The sequence below is a fragment of the Tarenaya hassleriana genome, unplaced genomic scaffold (assembly GCF_000463585.1).
Source record: "Tarenaya hassleriana unplaced genomic scaffold, ASM46358v1 Cleome62, whole genome shotgun sequence".
In the NCBI taxonomy this organism is placed as follows: Eukaryota; Viridiplantae; Streptophyta; class Magnoliopsida; order Brassicales; family Cleomaceae; genus Tarenaya; species Tarenaya hassleriana.
This window is the reverse complement of record NW_010968712.1, coordinates 176,349-195,505: the sequence shown is the minus strand read 5'-3', so window position 1 is coordinate 195,505 and position 19,157 is coordinate 176,349. Positions and strand designations below refer to the sequence as shown.

At 36.0% G+C, this 19,157-nt stretch overlaps 4 protein-coding genes and 1 non-coding gene across 6 annotated transcripts; 2 read left to right on the top strand and 3 right to left on the bottom strand.

Annotated features, from left to right (window-relative positions):
- Positions 1-1,677: 1,677 nt before the first annotated feature.
- On the bottom strand, positions 1,678-3,325 carry LOC104799912. 2 transcript variants are annotated; one of them, XM_010522596.1, is made up of 4 exons: positions 2,968-3,322; positions 2,837-2,885; positions 2,426-2,713; positions 1,678-2,342 (listed from the first exon to the last, which is right to left on the bottom strand). In XM_010522596.1, exons 1-4 carry the CDS (start codon positions 3,191-3,193, stop codon positions 1,886-1,888), a joined length of 1,020 nt encoding a protein of 339 aa, XP_010520898.1. In that variant the 5' UTR covers positions 3,194-3,322; the 3' UTR covers positions 1,678-1,885. The 2 variants fall into 2 exon arrangements, with proteins under 2 accessions (XP_010520898.1, XP_010520899.1); XM_010522597.2 differs by lacking the exon at positions 2,837-2,885 and having other exon boundaries at positions 2,426-2,762; positions 2,968-3,325.
- A 172-nt stretch (positions 3,326-3,497) lies between these two features.
- Positions 3,498-3,570, bottom strand: TRNAF-GAA. Its single transcript has one exon. It is a non-coding gene; the product is annotated as a tRNA-Phe (tRNA).
- An 88-nt stretch (positions 3,571-3,658) lies between these two features.
- Positions 3,659-5,610, top strand: LOC104799911. The gene is made up of 6 exons (XM_010522595.2): positions 3,659-4,101; positions 4,471-4,548; positions 4,928-4,962; positions 5,041-5,096; positions 5,168-5,266; positions 5,350-5,610. The coding sequence occupies exons 1-6, from the start codon at positions 3,688-3,690 to the stop codon at positions 5,406-5,408; spliced, it is 741 nt and encodes a 246-aa protein (XP_010520897.1). The 5' UTR covers positions 3,659-3,687; the 3' UTR covers positions 5,409-5,610.
- A 1,445-nt stretch (positions 5,611-7,055) lies between these two features.
- On the bottom strand, positions 7,056-8,569 carry LOC104799910. Its single transcript, XM_010522593.1, has 2 exons — positions 8,255-8,569; positions 7,056-7,532 (listed from the first exon to the last, which is right to left on the bottom strand). The coding sequence occupies exons 1-2, from the start codon at positions 8,565-8,567 to the stop codon at positions 7,219-7,221; spliced, it is 627 nt and encodes a 208-aa protein (XP_010520895.1). The 5' UTR covers positions 8,568-8,569; the 3' UTR covers positions 7,056-7,218.
- Positions 8,570-9,515: 946 nt separating this feature from the next.
- LOC104799909 (probable ADP-ribosylation factor GTPase-activating protein AGD5) lies at positions 9,516-14,315 on the top strand. The gene is made up of 11 exons (XM_010522592.2): positions 9,516-9,719; positions 11,277-11,335; positions 11,422-11,512; positions 11,616-11,670; positions 11,787-11,877; positions 11,984-12,218; positions 12,571-12,790; positions 12,951-13,120; positions 13,221-13,466; positions 13,564-13,637; positions 13,889-14,315. Exons 1-11 carry the CDS (start codon positions 9,669-9,671, stop codon positions 14,052-14,054), a joined length of 1,458 nt encoding a protein of 485 aa, XP_010520894.1. The 5' UTR covers positions 9,516-9,668; the 3' UTR covers positions 14,055-14,315.
- The last annotated feature ends 4,842 nt before the right edge of the window (positions 14,316-19,157 follow it).

Genomic DNA, 19,157 nt, shown 5'->3' with positions numbered 1-19,157 from the left:
TCCCTAATCCCTATATCAACATTGTACTTTTTCGGAAATTTCCGATATATGGTAATGGTTCAAATATTTGTTATTTTCAACGTGAAGAAATTTCATATTTAGAAGAGGTAATAGCATTATTGTAACTACAACATTTTTTCCTTCACTAATTTAATATGACAATATTTTTTTGTATAGTTAGCATCCAAATTTATATATTTCCTCTGTTTCATATATATACAAACTATTTTTTTCAATAATTGACTAAATAAAATAGAATCATTAATTTCGTTTTCTCTTTATTCATCCATCACAATACTCAATAACTAATATACATTTTTTCATGGCGTTATTTTTGTTATGACGTAAATATAAGTGTACTAGTACACATGTTATAAAAAAAATAAAAATAAAATTGAGAATTAAATAAAATAAAACCATAAATTTGGATTGTTTGCAAACATATTGCGATGTAAAATTATATATTTTCAAATATTAGAAATACAAAACGGATATGGTTTATCTCCAAAATATTGAATTTAATAGGTTATTATTATCCAAAGAAAAATATGGAATTGTGGTGTGAATTGAAGAAGTACGACACATGCACATGCGATGTTCTCTTGACCCTTCTGAACCCTTTCTAAGTCACATGAAACTTCATTACCTTATTTATATAAAAACTAAATAAAAAAATCATTATTAGATTCGCATTTGTAAGTAAATTTGTTATAAAAAAAAAACAAGTATTTTAACTTGAATCAAGTTTACACGCACCGCACGAGTAGTAAAATCAATATATGCAAATGTTATGTTTATATATGAACAATATTACGAGAAATATAATTATTTATACGAAATAAATTTTTATTATTCAGTTACAATTGTGCCAAATTTACTTGATTGAAAAGAATATAAAAAGTTTGGCAAAAAGATCTAATCTTAATTCCACTAAACGACAAAGACATACGATTTTTATTAACTAAATGCTTTTGTCTTGGCTTCTCATTGGCTGTTACTTTAACTAATCTGTTTTTAAATCAACTATACACTTTATTTGTGTTAATAGAATATCAAACTCCGCAATCGTTCATTTTATTGCCAAACTCTCACGTTTCTTTTTCTAAGTAAAAATAAAGATATTCAAACATTTTGGACCGAAATTTCTTAGAATTTGTAACGAAATTTTAATCCAGAGTTTTGTAATAGACCCTTATTTTAGAAACACAAATTTCGAGTATATATCTCGTTATTGTTTCTAAAATAAAACAGAATATATGAAAGAAAAAAAAGTGATTGCGTTTTAAAAAACGAAAAAAAAATCACAAAATCTGGTGTCCTTTTGGCAAGAGATGATATATATACATATATCATATATGTGTGTGCGTGTACATATATATAATAAAATGTGAGAGGGAGGCCATTATTTTCTTGTTATACTTTAAAATTGACGAAAACAAAATTACATATTTTGTCGGCAGAATCCAATTTGCAGTCTGAACCCGCAGCTTAAAAGTCAAATACTTGATGTCCGAAAGGGTTCTTTCCCTTAGGCTAAACAATGGCAAACATGAGCTGCTGATTTTCTTTTATATAATATTTATACATTAATGTTCTTCGCATTGATTTAATTACATCTCCATTCATATTTTTCTTTTCCCTCCCCCTTTCCATTTTTCGTACATTTCAACCTTCAAATCATGAATCTTAGTTTTTCGTATTAGTAATATAATGTTTCCGATTCAAGACCCAGAGTTCCTCCTCGTCTGCTGCGTTCAAGAACATTCGCATCAGTGCCTATAGAATCACATTACAACATCCATAACATAACGAACACAAGATTTACACTTGATAGTACTAGGATTCTCTGCAGAAATTTCTGCCCCTTCGTTAGAAAGCTGCAGGATCATCTCCTGCAGATGATTCCGTATCCAGAGGACGCCCCGCGGGTGCAATCCAAGGTTCCATACCCGATACCCGACTTGATGATACCACCCGAAGAAGCCATAGGTCCGGAGAAAAGGCAAGTCTTGCAGTCAGTAGAGAGGAGAGAGGAGGTCCTGAAGCTATCCTCCCCGCCCAGGACAGGCATGGCGACTCCTGGTTTAGCCGGGTTCTTGAAATCGGGCCTGTAAGTACGTCCCAAGACTCCGTCCACCTCGGGGGACAGCTTGAAGAACCTGAACTGAACCTCGAAATGGGCAAAACAGTCATCTGCAGGTACCCTGTAGCCATGGATCCTGTCGTCTTCCTTTGTCACGGGAACAACCTTGACCATGATCTCGGCTTTGTCCTTGATCATCACCGTCACGCTGTTCCTCTCCGCAACTCTCTCGGCCTTTATGGCCTTGTCGGGCGAGTACCTGACCAAAACATAGAGCTCAAGACTCAATACACAAGAAAAGCGAGTGACGAGGAACAAGGTCTGAGTTGTCGAGTTCGTTACCAGGTGGAGAGAGTTCCCCCCGGGAGATCCAAATCTCGCCCGTCATAGACGAGCTTGAGATGTTCGAAGTTGCTGTCCCAGGTGGCGGTTTTCGCAGCCTCGAGAGAGAACTCGTGGGAGCCGAAGAGGATCCCAAGGGCCTGGATCCAGGTGAAGTCTCTGGCTCTACCAGCAGGTCTATGTCCGGTGAATCTGGCATTGATCTGAAGATGGGAATCCGAGACGAGGGAGAAATGCTCGTTGCTCTTGCCGTGGAAGTAGAAAATGATGCCGTCGCCGCCAATGAACCTGGGGTCATGGCAGGCGGATCCAGGGTGGTAGCAGTTTGGCTGGCGAACTAAAAACACAAGACAGGAGCGGTCAAGACGAGAAACAAGCGAGCTCATTCGAACCCCGCCCCCGCCAATGAACCTGGGGTCATGGCAGGCGGATCCAGGGTGGTAGCAGTTTGGCTGGCGAACTAAAAACACAAGACAGGAGCGGTCAAGACGAGAAACAAGCGAGCTCATTCGAACATTATCAACGAAAGTAGAAAATCTCACAGCGACACTGGGAGTTGCAGAGGGGATAATCGCAATCGACATAGCAGACTTTGTTCTTGGAGTTGGTGGCGCCAGTGGTGGGGCATTCGTCCGGACAGTCAATGTACTTTTGGTAGCAGCGCTCGTAGGGATTGCTGCAGAAGACCCCACCCGCCTTGGCTTCCAAGAAACGCGACGCCATAGCCAGGAGAAATATCAGTAGCGGATAGGGTTTAGAGATTGCCATCCCCCTTTTTTATTTTTCTGGGCAGGAGAAGATGAGGGTGCAAAATTCGCATTTATATTTTATAGGGGATAAAAGTCAAAAGCTTTCTTAAGATGGGGGGCTACATTGATGAATGCATTTAGGCGAACTTCGTGGTGACACTACCATCTCTACACATGAGCAGCCGAAGTAAAAGCACCAATAATAATAATAATAATTGATGATTCATTGAAGCATTCCATTTGATTATTGGGGGAGTTCTCGAACCATGTGATGGTGGAAAGGGTAAAATAGTAAATCTAGTTATCGATTGGACAAAAGAAAATGCGGTGAGCGTGGATCGAACACGCGACCTTCAGATCTTCAGTCTGACGCTCTCCCAACTGAGCTATCCCCGCGACGATGGAACATTCACATTTAAAAACATGTATTTTGTTTGACATCATGATCATCTCAACGAATCAAATCAGATGGTTCTATTTTCGCCATAAAAAATCCTTCGGGTTTGTATTGGAATGCTTTCGGAGATGGCTTCGATTCCGCAGATAATCATCTGCAACTTCTCCATGTTCAATGGTTTCTGTAAGGAACCCAGTTACAAATTCCACGCGAAGTTAGACTATTTCCGTCCTACTCTGCTCCATAGCAAGTCCAGGTGGGGAGCTTCCTTGATGGAGCGGAGACGAGGATTGGTGGGTCATGGAGAAATAGGTTTTCTGGTGAGCGAAAGAGGAGGAAATTTTAAGAAACGGATAATTACAGCGAGGTTTAACCGGGGTTTAGGGTTTAACGGCGGCGGCGGCGGCGGCGGTGGGGATAACAGCGGCAATGCAAGGGTATTGGGAAATCTTGCTCTGGCTGTCGGATTGACGTATCTTACCATGAGCGGCCAACTTGGTTGGGTTCTTGATGCTATTGTCTCCGTCTGGGTAAATGTTTCTCCCTCTCTTTAACTTTGCAGATATCTCTCAGAACTTGATTTACCCTGGGATTAGGAGATTAATTTGCATGTAAGGTTAGATTTTCAGCAAAAAAAAAAAAAGTAGCTATATCTTGTTTGCTCGGTAACATCGAGTTGAAGCAGTGGTGTATGAGTCAGTTTGTGCTGAAGATGGAGAATCTTTCGGTGGGTATCTCGCTGTAGTTGCATAGATTACCGACACTCTGTCACGAACCCGCGCGGCCCTTGGGATGCTTCCCTTTGCTGGAAATGGCGTTCTGACATCTCAAATGCCCTCATTCTAATTCATGCGGATTTGATAATTGATGTTTACGACATGGGTTTTTTGTATCTGCAGCTCATTGTGGTGCTCGTGCCTATTGTGGGATTGGGCGCTTTGCTATGGTGGGCAGGACGAGATATTGTCCAGAGCAGTGTAAGTTTCAGACAGCCTCCTGTTTCTTGGGTTAACAACCCTCACTTGAGATAGAAACTGGTAGAGATTATTTGGCGCCGCATATGATGGTGAAATTCAATTAGCTTAGTATGTTCCCTAGGATCAGGTCATAAAGATGGATTCTTTCAGAACTTTGATCTTGTTTTCCAGAACGGGTTACATTGTTTGGATAGAATCTCAAAAACCTCTTACATGATCCAAGGTTTTGACAAATGCTTGTAGCTGTAATATGAGTTAGCCTTCCCAAGTTGTCATAACGATGCTTAAGATACTGTATTGGCCTGAGCAAGTGGTAGTCTCCTCCTCTCTTACCATCTGACTAATGCTTTCTTTTTCTTTTTCTCTTTCCCTTATGCAGTGCCCGAATTGCGGAAACGAGTTTCAGATTTTCAAGTAAGGATAAATCTATCGTCCTTTTGGTTGCCGGAATCATGCTGTCTGACTGGGGAAAAAAACTTGAAATGTTTGCAGGTCAACATTGGATGATGAGGTACAACTTTGCCCCTTCTGCACCCAGCCATTCTCAGGTAAAGAACCAAGTTTTCATTTTCATAGAAGTTAAAAAGGCATTTTACCATAGTGTTCCCATCAAGTGCAGTGGTGGGCAACAAGTTTGTGAAGGAACCAGTAAAATTCTCTAACCAGACCACAAGATTCGGACAAGACCTAAACGGGTTCTCTTCAACATCCAAGAAAGGTTCTTTCTTCTCGTGCTTTTTCAGTTCAGGAGTTGTGTAAAAACCACTGAAGTTGACACAAAAAGGTGTGATATTGGTGCAGGGAAGGGGTATTCCACAGCAGTTGTAGATGTGGAAGCTGAAGTAAAAGACGCAGAGTGAAAAGAAACACATCAGATGTGTAATGCAAAGAAGATTTTGATTCAACTGATGGTAGGAGAAAGGACCATTATGCAGAGCATGATGTGTGTGTGTGTGTATATATATACAGATGTGTATTTTTTTTCTGTATACATTCGCAAGTAAATGCATAATGTAAAAGACAAAGAAAACACCTTTTATTTATAAAACCAGGTTTCACCAAGTACAATAACATAGACATGCACAGCTAGAAAAGGGTTTTAGACTCTAGATTTAGATCTGCATATTACCAAGCGACAGTGAAGAAGAACCTATCTATGCCTCGCCAACCTTCTTCTGCAAATGGGAAGATTAAGATCCAACAATCAATCTTCACACATGAACAAAATGAGAGACAAAACAAATGAAGAACATAAGATCATCAACTTACATCTCCAGTATTGTCCTTGTTGCCTCTAGTGAAGAACTTGTATCCTCCATAGAAAAGCAAGCCCCAGCCGGCGAGAGACACAAGCACGAACTGAAAATGATGGCAAACACATTAAGGGATCAATGCTATGGAAGATGAATTTAGAACAGAAGACACAAGCACTAATTTCCCACCAATGCCTAAAGCATCCACTTAAACTCATATCTGAGTATCTTCTCAAGGATCTAAGCATAAGAATTGTCTACAAGCAATACAGAAAATCAATCCAATTCCTAATCCCAAGTGTTAAGAAAACAGAAAGTAGGAATAAACTCACATGTTCTTCCTTCCATTTAGATGGGCTCATAGGGTCCTGCCAAAAGTTCACCTTGGGAGGTCCGTGGTGATCTGCAAGCGGCAAACAAGGAGATCAATCTCAGGTATAAGAATCATACTTTCAAATCAACGCTAAAGGGCTCACAAATTCAAAACTATTTCCATGACAAGACAAAGAAATCACTTCATGAAAGCGATTCAATAACATATCCATATAAAACAAACCTTCAGCTCCGGAGAATGACACGTTCAAAGCCATAAAAAAAAATACCGAAACATCGAAGAAAATCCACATCTTCAGCCGTTTCCCGAAAAAATTCGAATGAATAAACGGAGAGAACGACGTAACCCATTTTTTTGAAAGAAAGACACAGACTTACCGCCGCCGCTTGCCATTCCACGGCGGTAAACGAGAGAGGAAGCGGTCTGAGACGTCGGAGAAGATAACCTTGCAAGAATCACCGCCTGACGAGCAGCCACACTCCTAGCCGCCATTGTTTCCGATGTTCGCCGCTTCAAATTTCAGAGGAATCGAGCGAGAGAAGCTCAAGAAACATATGTCATATGTGGAACAAAGTCCAAAGCTCGTCACTCCTGTAACCCTAGTTATTAAATATGGGCCTCTGTGGCCCATCTTGTTCGACCCATTGGGCCCACATTTGCGTGGATGCATTATAAGCAAAGCCTTTAAATTTAATTTTTATTTCTTGAACTAAACGTACTACTATATATTAATTGTAAAACAATATTAAATTACTGCACATCGTACCATTACCATATACCATCACTAATTGAGTGCATGCGTACACACACATGGCAGAACAGATACATATGTTGGATTTGCCATTGTTCACAAAGCTAATTGGCATGATTCATGGAGACCATCATACATATATACATATATATATATATATATATATATATGAAACTATAATAACCACCATTGCCATATAAGCTTGCGACCATTTAACACATCCAACCATACATACAACCTTGCGTCCAGAGAATGAAGAGGCACGTTAACATGGCCTAACTATATTGGCCTTTACAGATTAGTTGGACAGTCTTTCGTCGAGGCATGTACCACTACTCGGATTTCTTGCTTGCCCTAACCCCGGGAACAATCAGATCATCCAAGAGGCACAATCTCGTTATTTGCCCCATCGATACTTTCATAACATCTTCAAGTTTCTGTGCATCGCGGAGGGGGTCTGTACGAGGTAAAACCTCGAGCTCATGTCGCTCAAACCCTTGTTTCTCGAGTAAAGTTTTGTAGGCAGCGAGCTCTTTCTCCATTAGCTCCATTCTGGCACGCAGTTCCTTCAGCTCTTCCTGTTTGTTTGGCTGATTGTTGCAAGCCGAAACTGACCGGGAAACAATGCCGTAGATCGGGGCTCCGCCTGCAAATATCAGTGTAAATAGAGAAATGAGCCCAGATTATCCAACATCAGCTTTGAGGGGATTGAGGAGAGTAGCACGGGCTTAATTCGCGGCTTGTCGGTATGAATCATTCGACCACAACATAGCAAAAGATGAATTCTGCAAAAGGATAACTAAAGTGCCCAAAACTGGACCAATGAGAATTAAATTCTAACTCAAGGTTCAACCGATAAGGAACTAACATAAGATCATCTTAGTCTTACATGGAACCTGAAACATATGATCGATACTCAAAGACAGGTTTTTATACGTCCCACTGCCTCAAGCTCCATATCTCATGATTTATGAAGAATCCTCAAGTACTGGTGGAGGCACTAACAATAAGATCAGATCCAATAGGGGGTAACAGAGAGATTGAGGAATACCGGAAAACTTCCCATAACACAATCTGGCAAGTTCAAACTAGGCAGACGGTAATTTGCCCAGACTAATGTTCTCTGTCAATCTCTTCCACAGACGTATCATCCTCGTGGTCGTTTAATGTATGATCCGCCACAAATTTGGATCCTTCTCAACAAAAAATATCTGGAACATTTGCATGCTGATGCAATCAAGTTCACGCAAGAGTCCAAGACAATCATGAAACGGAGGAAAGTATACGAACTTTTTATTTTGCAATCGTCGGAACTAGGGTTTCGATAAGAGATTTCACGTTCCGGTGAAAATTTCTGACAATAATTACCGGGAATGCTCTTGAGACCCTCGTGGAAGGCGAAAACAGCGGCGTTAACGGCGAAGCTGCCGGAGAACCGGCGGATCGCGGCGCGGCTTTCTTCTTCCCGGAGCTGCTGAGCGACCTTGTCGACGCCGTGAACTTTGACGGCGTTTCCGACTCCTCCGACGGCGCTCCCGATCTTCGCGACGGCATAGCATGTGTGATCGTACGAGCTCCGGCAGAAGCTCTTGACGGACGTTAGACCGGGCGCGTTCCTCCTCAGAGAATCTCCTGCGGAGGAGATAGTATCCCAAATTCCCATTTTGCCTCTCTCTCGCATGCGACAGGACTAAAGCTTCTTCATCAGTGGGTGCAATATGTATGCATATAAGTACTAGTTTTGCCGTATAGACCCCCAAAGTTTGTAGGTATTTTGGATATGCCCTCTATTTATAAATTCTCGTCGGGATTGCCCCAAAGTTTCCATGATTGTTCAAATTTGAGCATTTTGAACTTTTATTTATGTCCGTGAAAAAACCCCAAAACTGGCACAAACACATGTATTTGGTATCGGTCACATCGGAAATTTGACCCAAGAAAAGAAGAAAAATTTGCAATTAGTGAATGGGTATACGACAAAAAAAATTGTTTTGTATTGGTGAAACTATTTTTTTTTCTCTGTCCTCTACATTGATTTTTTTATTTTGGTCTCAGTTAAAAATTAATGTTTAATTTATAAATGATAGAAAATATTATTCTAATGTTAAATACATATGAAAAACTTCAGGAGTTTTTTTTTATGAAATGTGATTGAATTACAAAAAAAAATCGCATTTGTTTTTAAGATTATATCAAATAATATTCCATCTGATTTTTTAAAGAGAATTTTGAAACATTTGCACTTTATTGTTCATTTATTAAAATGCGAGACCACCGTTGACCTCATTTTTTTTTCCCTTTTTTAAAATAGTTTTAGCACACTAATTTCTCTTAGTGGCATATTTTCACAAGTCAGCCGACATAATAATGGCAATAAATAAGTCAAGCATTTATTGAATTCTTATCAATTGAAGCACTTATTATAAGGTATTTAACTCCATAAATATAAACATTATAAACTGAATAATAAAACACATATATTTCAGATAATACAACAATAAGCTATTTTTATATATAAGAAAATTCAAAATGTATTTTTATTATTACATTAACCCACAGGTTTATATATATATATATTGCCAAAAGATAAAAAATGGCCTTTCGCTTCCGCATTTCCCAGAAATCACATATAAAGCGAAAAAAAGAAAAACAGAGAATACGAGAGAGGAGGAAGAGAAGAGAGGGAGCGAGGCAAAAGACCGTTTTGACCCCGTCGTCTCTTCCCATCTTCTCCTTATTCTTCTCCCTACAGGTTCGTCCCCGATTCTTTAATCTCTCCGCCATGAACGAGAAGGCCAGCGTCTCTAAGGAGCTTAATGCCAAGCATAGGAAGGTCTTGCTTTTCTTCTCTCTTTCTATGTTTTTCCTTGTAGATCTTCTCTGGACTTCCTCGATTTGTTTGTTTGGTTGATTTCTGAAGAGATCGTTGAATAGCGAGAAAAACTTTTATCTTCTCTCTCTCGGATTCGCTCTGATTGCAATTCGCTTGGATCTATGTTGTTTCGGCATTTGTACTGCTAGTTTTCGTTCAAGATTTGTAGTTCTCCATATTCTGCTGTTTGTTTAAAGAAGCTATTGCCTCGGGTTTATCAAGGATTATCTTGCAATGAGCTCATCTAATACAATATGATGTTAGAATTGTCATAGCTGCTCTTATAATATGGTTTCGCTTAATGCATCTGTTGTAGCTGTCAGACTCGTCATATTCTTAATTTCTTATATCTGAAACTCATTCTGGTTCAAGGACCTGATATTATGATCGTTTTCAGGTTAAACTCTCAAAGTAATGAGAAACTAGCTTCTTAAAGTTTTGCAAATTGCAAAACATGATTACTGATGCGTGAAGTGCCTAAAATGAACAGGTTACTTTAGTTTCAAAGCCACAACAGGTTACTCAGAAAACAGAGTCAGCAACCGTTCCGATAGAGGCTGTGAAACAAGCTGCAAATGCTGCTCCGGCAACAGATCCTCCAAAAGTTGATTATGCAACTGACCTATTCAACATGCTATCGCTGGACGATACCGTTGAAAATGGCTCAGAGGCAACTTCTGCTGATGATAATGCTTGGGCTGGCTTTAAATGTATGAATCTAACATGACTTTCTACATCCTTCCTAGCAGATTTTTCATACCCTTAATTTTTTTTTAATGCTTTGTTCTTTTGACCGATCGGATTGAGTGGTTCTTCACCAACGTTGAGATCAGTTCAGCCGTTTCAATTTCTCTTTAGGGACGATCACCGATGGTGCATAGAATATTCTGGGTTTTGGGTTCTTAGGATTTTTCTATCAGGCTGCGACCTACTGAAGTATATGTCGCACTATTTGCTGTTTAGGATCCGGATTTCTGGTGGAATATATGGTTGTAGCTTTCTCTTGATCTGAAGGTGATATGATCTTTTCTCAGTTTGAGTCTTCTATAGAAATTCAATCCTTCCCCTTGATTATGGATAAAGTGAACAAAAGGAAAGGATTGATTGTCCTTAAATCAACTGTGGGATGGTAAATTTGGTCACATCAGGGGTGTTTTTCACATGGTAGCCTTCAATTGGTCTGCGATATTGAAACTAATGGTCATTGTTATTGGTAGGATTTTTTGCGGGCTGGTGATACATGAAGTGTGCCTGGTAGCTTTTGCTAGAATTGAGGTGTCGACAGATGAAAATTATCTTTATGAGAAAATCTGCTTCAAGATCTCCCATGTTTGTTATGATAAGTTTTTTTTTTTTTCATTTTGTTTGGTAGAACATGTGGATGCTTTCTCTTTGAAGTTAACTTATGTTTACACTGATGTAGGCTTTAATTTTTGGGTTTTCAATTTACTTACATTTCTTCTGTCCAGCTGTTCTTTCGCTTGAATTTCTCATGGTTTTGGCACTGAGTATTTTCAGATTCTAGAGGGACTTCTTAAATATCCGGAGAACAGAGAATGTGCCGACTGCAAAGCAAAGTATGTAAGGATGTTGCAGATATTGGCTATCAGCTGTGCTGGTTCTTAGACATGTGTGGATTAAAAGTATCCTATTTCCTATGCAGAGGTCCAAGATGGGCTAGTGTAAATTTAGGAATCTTTATCTGCATGCAATGTTCTGGAATTCACAGGAGTCTTGGGGTACACATATCAAAGGTAATCTCTTGTTTTTCCCCTATCAATTCTTCATTGTGGATTCAGGCTAATATATCAACTATCTATTGTAAGAAACATCTAATTTTATGTGTTATGGGCACAGGTTCGATCTGCCACTCTGGACACATGGCTCCCAGAGCAGGTCGCATTTATTCAGTGTAAGTTTCCATTTAAATTTTGTGTCCTATGATTAAAAAATGGTATGAGGTTAAACAATGGTTTTGTGATATTTTTCCTTAATGATCTTGTGATATATTCTTTTAATATCATGCAGCTATGGGAAATGATAGAGCAAATAGTTACTGGGAAGCTGAGCTACCTACAAACTATGATAGGGTTGGAATTGAGAATTTCATAAGAGCAAAGTATGCCCTAGCTTTTCATTGTACAAATTTCTCGATCACTTAAGCGTTGTTTTTGTTGCTATATTTGTGGGCTTGGAATTCATTGTGGGGCATATGGCTTTTTTAGGTATGAGGAGAAGAGATGGATTCCTAAAGGCGAAAATGCCAGATCGCCCCCAAGAGTTGGACGGGAAGAAAGGCCTTATTCTGATTATCAGAGATCTGTGGAAAAAAGTGGGTATAGGCATGGCCATAGTAGCAGTTCTGAGAATTTATTTGAAAAGAAGGCTGTCCAGGCACCTAGAAATAGCGCTTCTGATACTAGGATAAATCTTCCTGTCCCTCCTCAAGGACCTGTCCAGGTATCTATGACACTTCTTACAAGATTTGTAGTTCTCCATATTCTGCTGTTTGTTTAAAGAAGCTATTGCCTCGGGTTTATCAAGGATTATCTTGCAATGAGCTCATCTAATACAATATGATGTTAGAATTGTCATAGCTGCTCTTATAATATGGTTTCGCTTAATGCATCTGTTGTAGCTGTCAGACTCGTCATATTCTTAATTTCTTATATCTGAAACTCATTCTGGTTCAAGGACCTGATATTATGATCGTTTTCAGGTTAAACTCTCAAAGTAATGAGAAACTAGCTTCTTAAAGTTTTGCAAATTGCAAAACATGATTACTGATGCGTGAAGTGCCTAAAATGAACAGGTTACTTTAGTTTCAAAGCCACAACAGGTTACTCAGAAAACAGAGTCAGCAACCGTTCCGATAGAGGCTGTGAAACAAGCTGCAAATGCTGCTCCGGCAACAGATCCTCCAAAAGTTGATTATGCAACTGACCTATTCAACATGCTATCGCTGGACGATACCGTTGAAAATGGCTCAGAGGCAACTTCTGCTGATGATAATGCTTGGGCTGGCTTTAAATGTATGAATCTAACATGACTTTCTACATCCTTCCTAGCAGATTTTTCATACCCTTAATTTTTTTTTAATGCTTTGTTCTTTTGAAGGCTGCTTTAGGGTAAAATACTTGAATTGCAAATTTCTACTGTGTAATAATAAATTCAGTCCTCTTAACATTGTAGCGGCTGGAGATGCTCAAACGGCAGAGAAAACCGACACATCAAAGCCTGCTGAGACCAGTTCTCCTCCGGTTTCTGGAATCGAGGATTTATTTAAAGACTCGCCAGCTTTAACAGCTCTACAGAAGCCACAGAAAGATGTAAAAAACGATATCATGAGCCTGTTTGAGAAGGTGCATTCTAATTTAATCATGTTTTCTCACTTCTGTATTTATTTACATTCCCGATGATCCATTGCTTACGTTTTGTGTTATGGGTTTCATTTTTTCGCAGTCGAATATTGTGTCGCCTTTCGCCATGCACCAGCAACAAATCGCAATGCTTGCTCACCAGCAATCCCTTCTCATAGCCGCAGCTTCTAAGTCTTCAGGCACGGGTCCGAAGGTTTCCAATGCTAATCAACAAGCTCTGCCTAACGGTCTTAACTTGCCGACTACAAGTTGGCCAAACCTCGGGTACCCGATCCCAGGCACGATGATGCCAGCGGGTGGTCCGGCCGAGCTACAGAAACTTATGCAGGTATTGCTGCAGTTTATATAAAGCTATAATACGTTTGCAATTGACTAAGTTTTTGCATATCACACTTATTGTTCTCTCTATTGTCTCTGTGTATTAGAACATGGCCATGAACATGAACATGAGACCAACAATGCAACAGCCAGGGAACACACAGCAATACCCGATGCCCAGGTATTGATTGTTCGCAACTCCCGTTTTGTGTCGCCGTTCAATTAGATGAAATGTTAAAAGCTTTTTTTTATGAAATTCTTGTTCTAGTTCTGTAAATACATTTGCAAGAACTCGGGAATAAAGGGGTAACTTTCCGGAATATAGTTTCTTGAGGGTTTTAGCATGAAAATCCCCAATTCCTCCTATACGGGGCTTTTGCACGATCTTGGAAATAAGATTGCGGTTGGTTAATATCGTTGTTTTTCTCGCAGTTTCTACACCATGACGACGACGACAACAGGGCAAGTTAACGGTGCAACGCCGACATCAACAAGTGAACGTCAGTCATCAACCACAACCCCTTCTTCTACTACTTCACAGACGAACAAAGAGTGCGATTTCTCCTCTTTGATGGAAGGTATGTTTGCCAAACATTGACGAACAAAATGCCTCTTTGGAAACGTACCACCCAAAAGAAACAACAGTATATACTTGCCGTCTTCCGAAGGTCCTATATTTGAAAAAATGTTTTTTTTTAACCCTATGTAGACAGGTTTCACGTGATGTTTGGTAAGAAGAACCACACTCATATTTGATTTCTTTTTTTTTTTTTTTTGGAGTTTTATAACCTGGATCTTATAAATCTGTAAAGTCTTATGGTTTATGGAATTCATGAAATAAAACATCGACCGTCCTATATATCCTACGCATGGGGAGGTTTTAAACCATTTCATAAATGGTTTAAAATCGAAAAATAACAATACAACGAAATAGTTATAGAAAATAAAAATTTACTTTTTATAAAATCCGAAACAAATATAAATCGAAATGTAATATAAAAGTGTAAATCCAAACACTAAATGAGTGCACCCTTAAACAAAACCCACTCAAGAAACACTCAGGGGGCCCATTTTGGTTGTCCGAATGCGGACCACATCGACCATTAGGATTAGGTACAATTATGAATCAAAAATGATTATAATCATACCATATGAAGCGATGGCTACATATGTTCCAATTTATAAATTTAATAATGTCGCATACATTTGATCAAAACGCATTTAATACAATCGGTAATATTATTTTGTAATTAATTCAACAGCGGGATAAACACGTGCGGCATGTGACGAATGACGTATGTTACGGTCCAACGACGCTCGCATATTATTCATAGACATGTATAATCAATCGGATTAATCATTTTACTAAGACATTATTACCCTTAATTTAATTACTTGAGATTTTTTTTTTTTTATGTTATATCAAATATCAGTGGATTTCTTTTATGAATGCCTGAATGGGCCCTGGTGAAACAAAAGGAGGGCAGGAAAATTATTGCACCGAACATGAAAATACATAGTGGAAATTTTTGGGGCTTTGTGTTTGGCGAATTTACCAAAAACAATTAGATATTTTGATAATAATGCCTGGACAGTGCCATACAGTTCGGATTGATTTTCCATTCTTTCCTGAAACCTTTTGATTATTTTTTCCCGTCATATATCCACACACACACACTTTGAATTTTCTTGCCAAAAAAGGGAAATAATTATATTCGGATTTATAATCTATGGCAAAAACGAAATCCCACCAAATGAGTAAAAAATGCGGATATATGAGGTAAAATAATTATTGTATAGGAATATTATGTAGTAGTTTTATAAAATCAGATATATATATATATATATATATATATATATTTCCTTTAAATAAGCTAAAAAACAGTAGAAGAATGTCAGAGACTTTAGGACCCAGAGAGAGGGATAGACATCAAGAGAGACCATAGGTTTTGATACATTAAAAATAAGACATTCCATTGTGGACGTGTCAGAAAAAGACATGCAGAAACATAACAACGCATGCACTCTCCCCCTCATTCTCCCCATTAGGCAAAAGCAGCAAAACCCATCACATGTCTCATCCCTTCATCCAAAGGGGAAAAAGCGAAGAAACCCTAAATATCGAAACCCTAAACTTCAAAAACTTGTCTATAATACACTCACATAGCTCACCATAAGAACATGCTATGCTAGTCTACTTAATTTGATAGATGATGTTTTTCTTGATGTTACCATACCATAATAAGACTCGTATTGATATATAGTGACGAATACTGGGTAACGAAAAAATATCATTTGTCTAAAATAAATATGACCTGAAGATTTTTGCGATGGATATGCGGATATTTAAAAATGGATAGAATTATAAATGAAAATATTAGAGAGAAAATAGAAATAATAGGTATAGAAAAGAAGATATAAACGTTTAAGATAGTTTTGATATGTACAATATTTAGAAAAGTAGATAATATATAAGAATGGAGATGATTGAAAACGAGTAATTAGGAATAATTTAAAATTGTTGTAAATTTTGGAAGCTCTAACTTCAAACCGAAAATGAGTGGAAACAAATTAAGAATTTATATGGTTAGTTCCGAATAAATTTGGGATTAAGACGATGTTGATATCGATGTCGACGTTGTTTTTATTGACTTATTAATATATATTTTAAACGTTAGTTCTATCAAGATATATATATATATATATATATATATTCTAATTATATAAGTCTAGGTTTTCGTTAGACTATGGAAAAAATAAACGTGAAGTAATAATTGTTAATTTCAAATGTAACCACATATGTATAAAATGATTACCTCTAAAGGGTGTTGATTCGAACACTGTGTTAACTATATAATTAGGGGGTAATTAGACTAACCAACGGAATTAATTATCTTTGCATAAAATGAGATGAATTTGTTTGTCTGGAAAAGAACTTTTGTGGTGGTTAGTGATCATTATTCTAACTTTTTTATATTTTCCGTCAATATAATTTAATTTCCCCCATCTGTTTGGCTTTCTAGGCGATAAATGATACGTGTCTCCGTTTCTGTCTTGAACAAATCAAGTGTGATGAAATTATATGTAAACTAATTTCAAAATAAAAACGATTACATAGACTTTTTAAAAATTAAATGAAACCAAATCCTGAATGGATGTAAATTAACTGAAAAAAACACAATAAAAACTAATTCTTTAAAATAAATATTTATTAAAATAATAAAATCTCATCGACTCTAAACAGAATACAAAATTAATTAATATTTGATAAGAAATTTAAATATATATAATTATTTCTAAACATAAAAAAAACCCAAAAAAAAGAAGAAGCTGAAATCAGAAGTTTTCACCCCTAACGTTGTTATGTATAATGAAAGCCATACATACATGAACAAGAAAAACATAGTATTTTGCATGACCATGGGATGGGATGATCAATACCGGCGTATTTCTTATTTATCTGAAATTATTATTATTTTTCCAGTGTCAACAATTATAGGTTTTTTTTTGTCTAAAACATTCAAACCGAAACAAATAATAATAATAATAATAATAATAATAATAATAATTTGTTAATGTATATATATATATATATATATTATAGCCCCGGGAAGAAAACACCCACGATACGTGCAGCAGGTTCTATTGTAATATTGTTGACTCGTCTATTTCTCTTTTCGCTATTGGAACCCATGTTATTGGAATCCACGTTCCATCATTCTTACATCGCATCATCATCATCATCATCATCATCATCATCATCATCATCATCATCATCTCAGTTTGAAGTTGTGAATTATATTTCCTAACTTGTACAGATTTTAAATTTTAAAATATTACACATGTAGTGCTTAAATTGGATTCAAATATAAATAATTTTAAGATCTTTTAGAGTAAATAATACTTATATTTATATTTTCAGATAAATAAACATTTCTCGCATAAGTCGTAAATAATAATTTCTATTGATAATGTTTGTAAGATAAAAATGCTATTAAATATTGGAAACACTGATGTAATTCGAGTATGATATGGATTATATATATATATATATCCCTTCTTAGTTTAATTGAAATCTACTATATCAACATATATTATATATTTTTGTTTGTGCATCACCATACACTAATTTAACAATCATATCATATTACTAATTTCCGAAACTTTGAAAGAATTATATTTATTTTATTTTATTTTTTGAGTGATATAAGATATATATTTCAAATCGAATATATAAAACTAATCTCAAAATTTTAGATTTAAAAATTGTGTATGTAACCTTTTTAAAATTAAATTAATTTAAAAATTAAATTAATTAAAATTGACTGGATTCAAATTAAATAAAAAATAATTAAAAATAAAATAAAAATAAAGTTAAAATAAAATTTTCTTGGTAAGTAAATATTTGTAATAGAAATAGATATTAATAAAATTTAAATCAAACATAATAACTCTAAATGTTTAAAATCAATTCAAAATATAATTAAAATTAAATTATAGTATCGTTTTGGAGCATTAACGTGAGAACCTTGATTGAGGGGTAGATTTGTAAAATGCCACTTCTGACTTTAGTTATCTTATTTAATCAAATGGACCTATTCCATATTCATATGGAAAGAATTTAAAATTTTAAACCACTTTTTTGGCTGTGATAAATTTCCTAGACAAGAGGAGTAATAATTAAATGCACTTTAAATTAGATTTAAAAACATTAAATAAGAATAAATATAATATATAAAGGACTACCCAAAAGAAACTATATCACAAAGTCTGTCTAAGAAACTTCAATTGCATTGTACAATAAAATTCTTCAACATTAATATATTCTTACTTGTTTTGGGAAAAAAAAAATAAGAACAATCTTTTTTTGTTTAATCATTTTTTAATGTCACGCAAAAGGACCGTGTTGATGACACTGTCGCTTTCATTTCATTTAATAGACACATTGTAATAGTAAAATAAGCACCAAACTTTACGAAATTAATTTTGCACGAACTTCACTTTTATATATAAAAAAGTACCAATGATTTTTTTTTTGGTACAATATGTATAGCAAAATCAGTAGGCAGTATCGTCATTTATCCGATAACCTATAATATTTAAGAATTAATTTTTGATTGTATTATTTTGGCTATTAACATTTACCTTATATTAAGAAAAATGTTTTTTTTAAGTGTATGGGAAACTTCATACGAAAAATAAAAAAATGGGTTTGAATTTTTAAAATTTTTTTACCCAATATAGATATTTAGATTTTGTATTGATTTTAAATCTTAATCAAGATTATGTTTCAGATCTTGTTAATTTAATTTTAAAAGTCATATATATATATATATATATTACTATTTTATTTCAAATTCATTAACATATAACTGTTTACTAATTATTTGGATCCGATTTTAATTTTAAACCAAATACTATATAAAATTCACTATTGTAATATGCTCGACAAACATCCGTAATCTATACCTATATAAAATGGGTTATTAACGTTATTATTTTCCCATATGTTTATTAGACATAAAAGATACCTGTTATTTTTACTTCAATACATATTTTATCTATATAATCTAAAATATAGTGTGATTATATTTTAATTTTATTGATTATAATGTTAAATTTATGGTGATCATACTGATTTATTATATTCATATTTTATATATTTTATTAATCATTCGATTAAAATATCATAAATTTAATA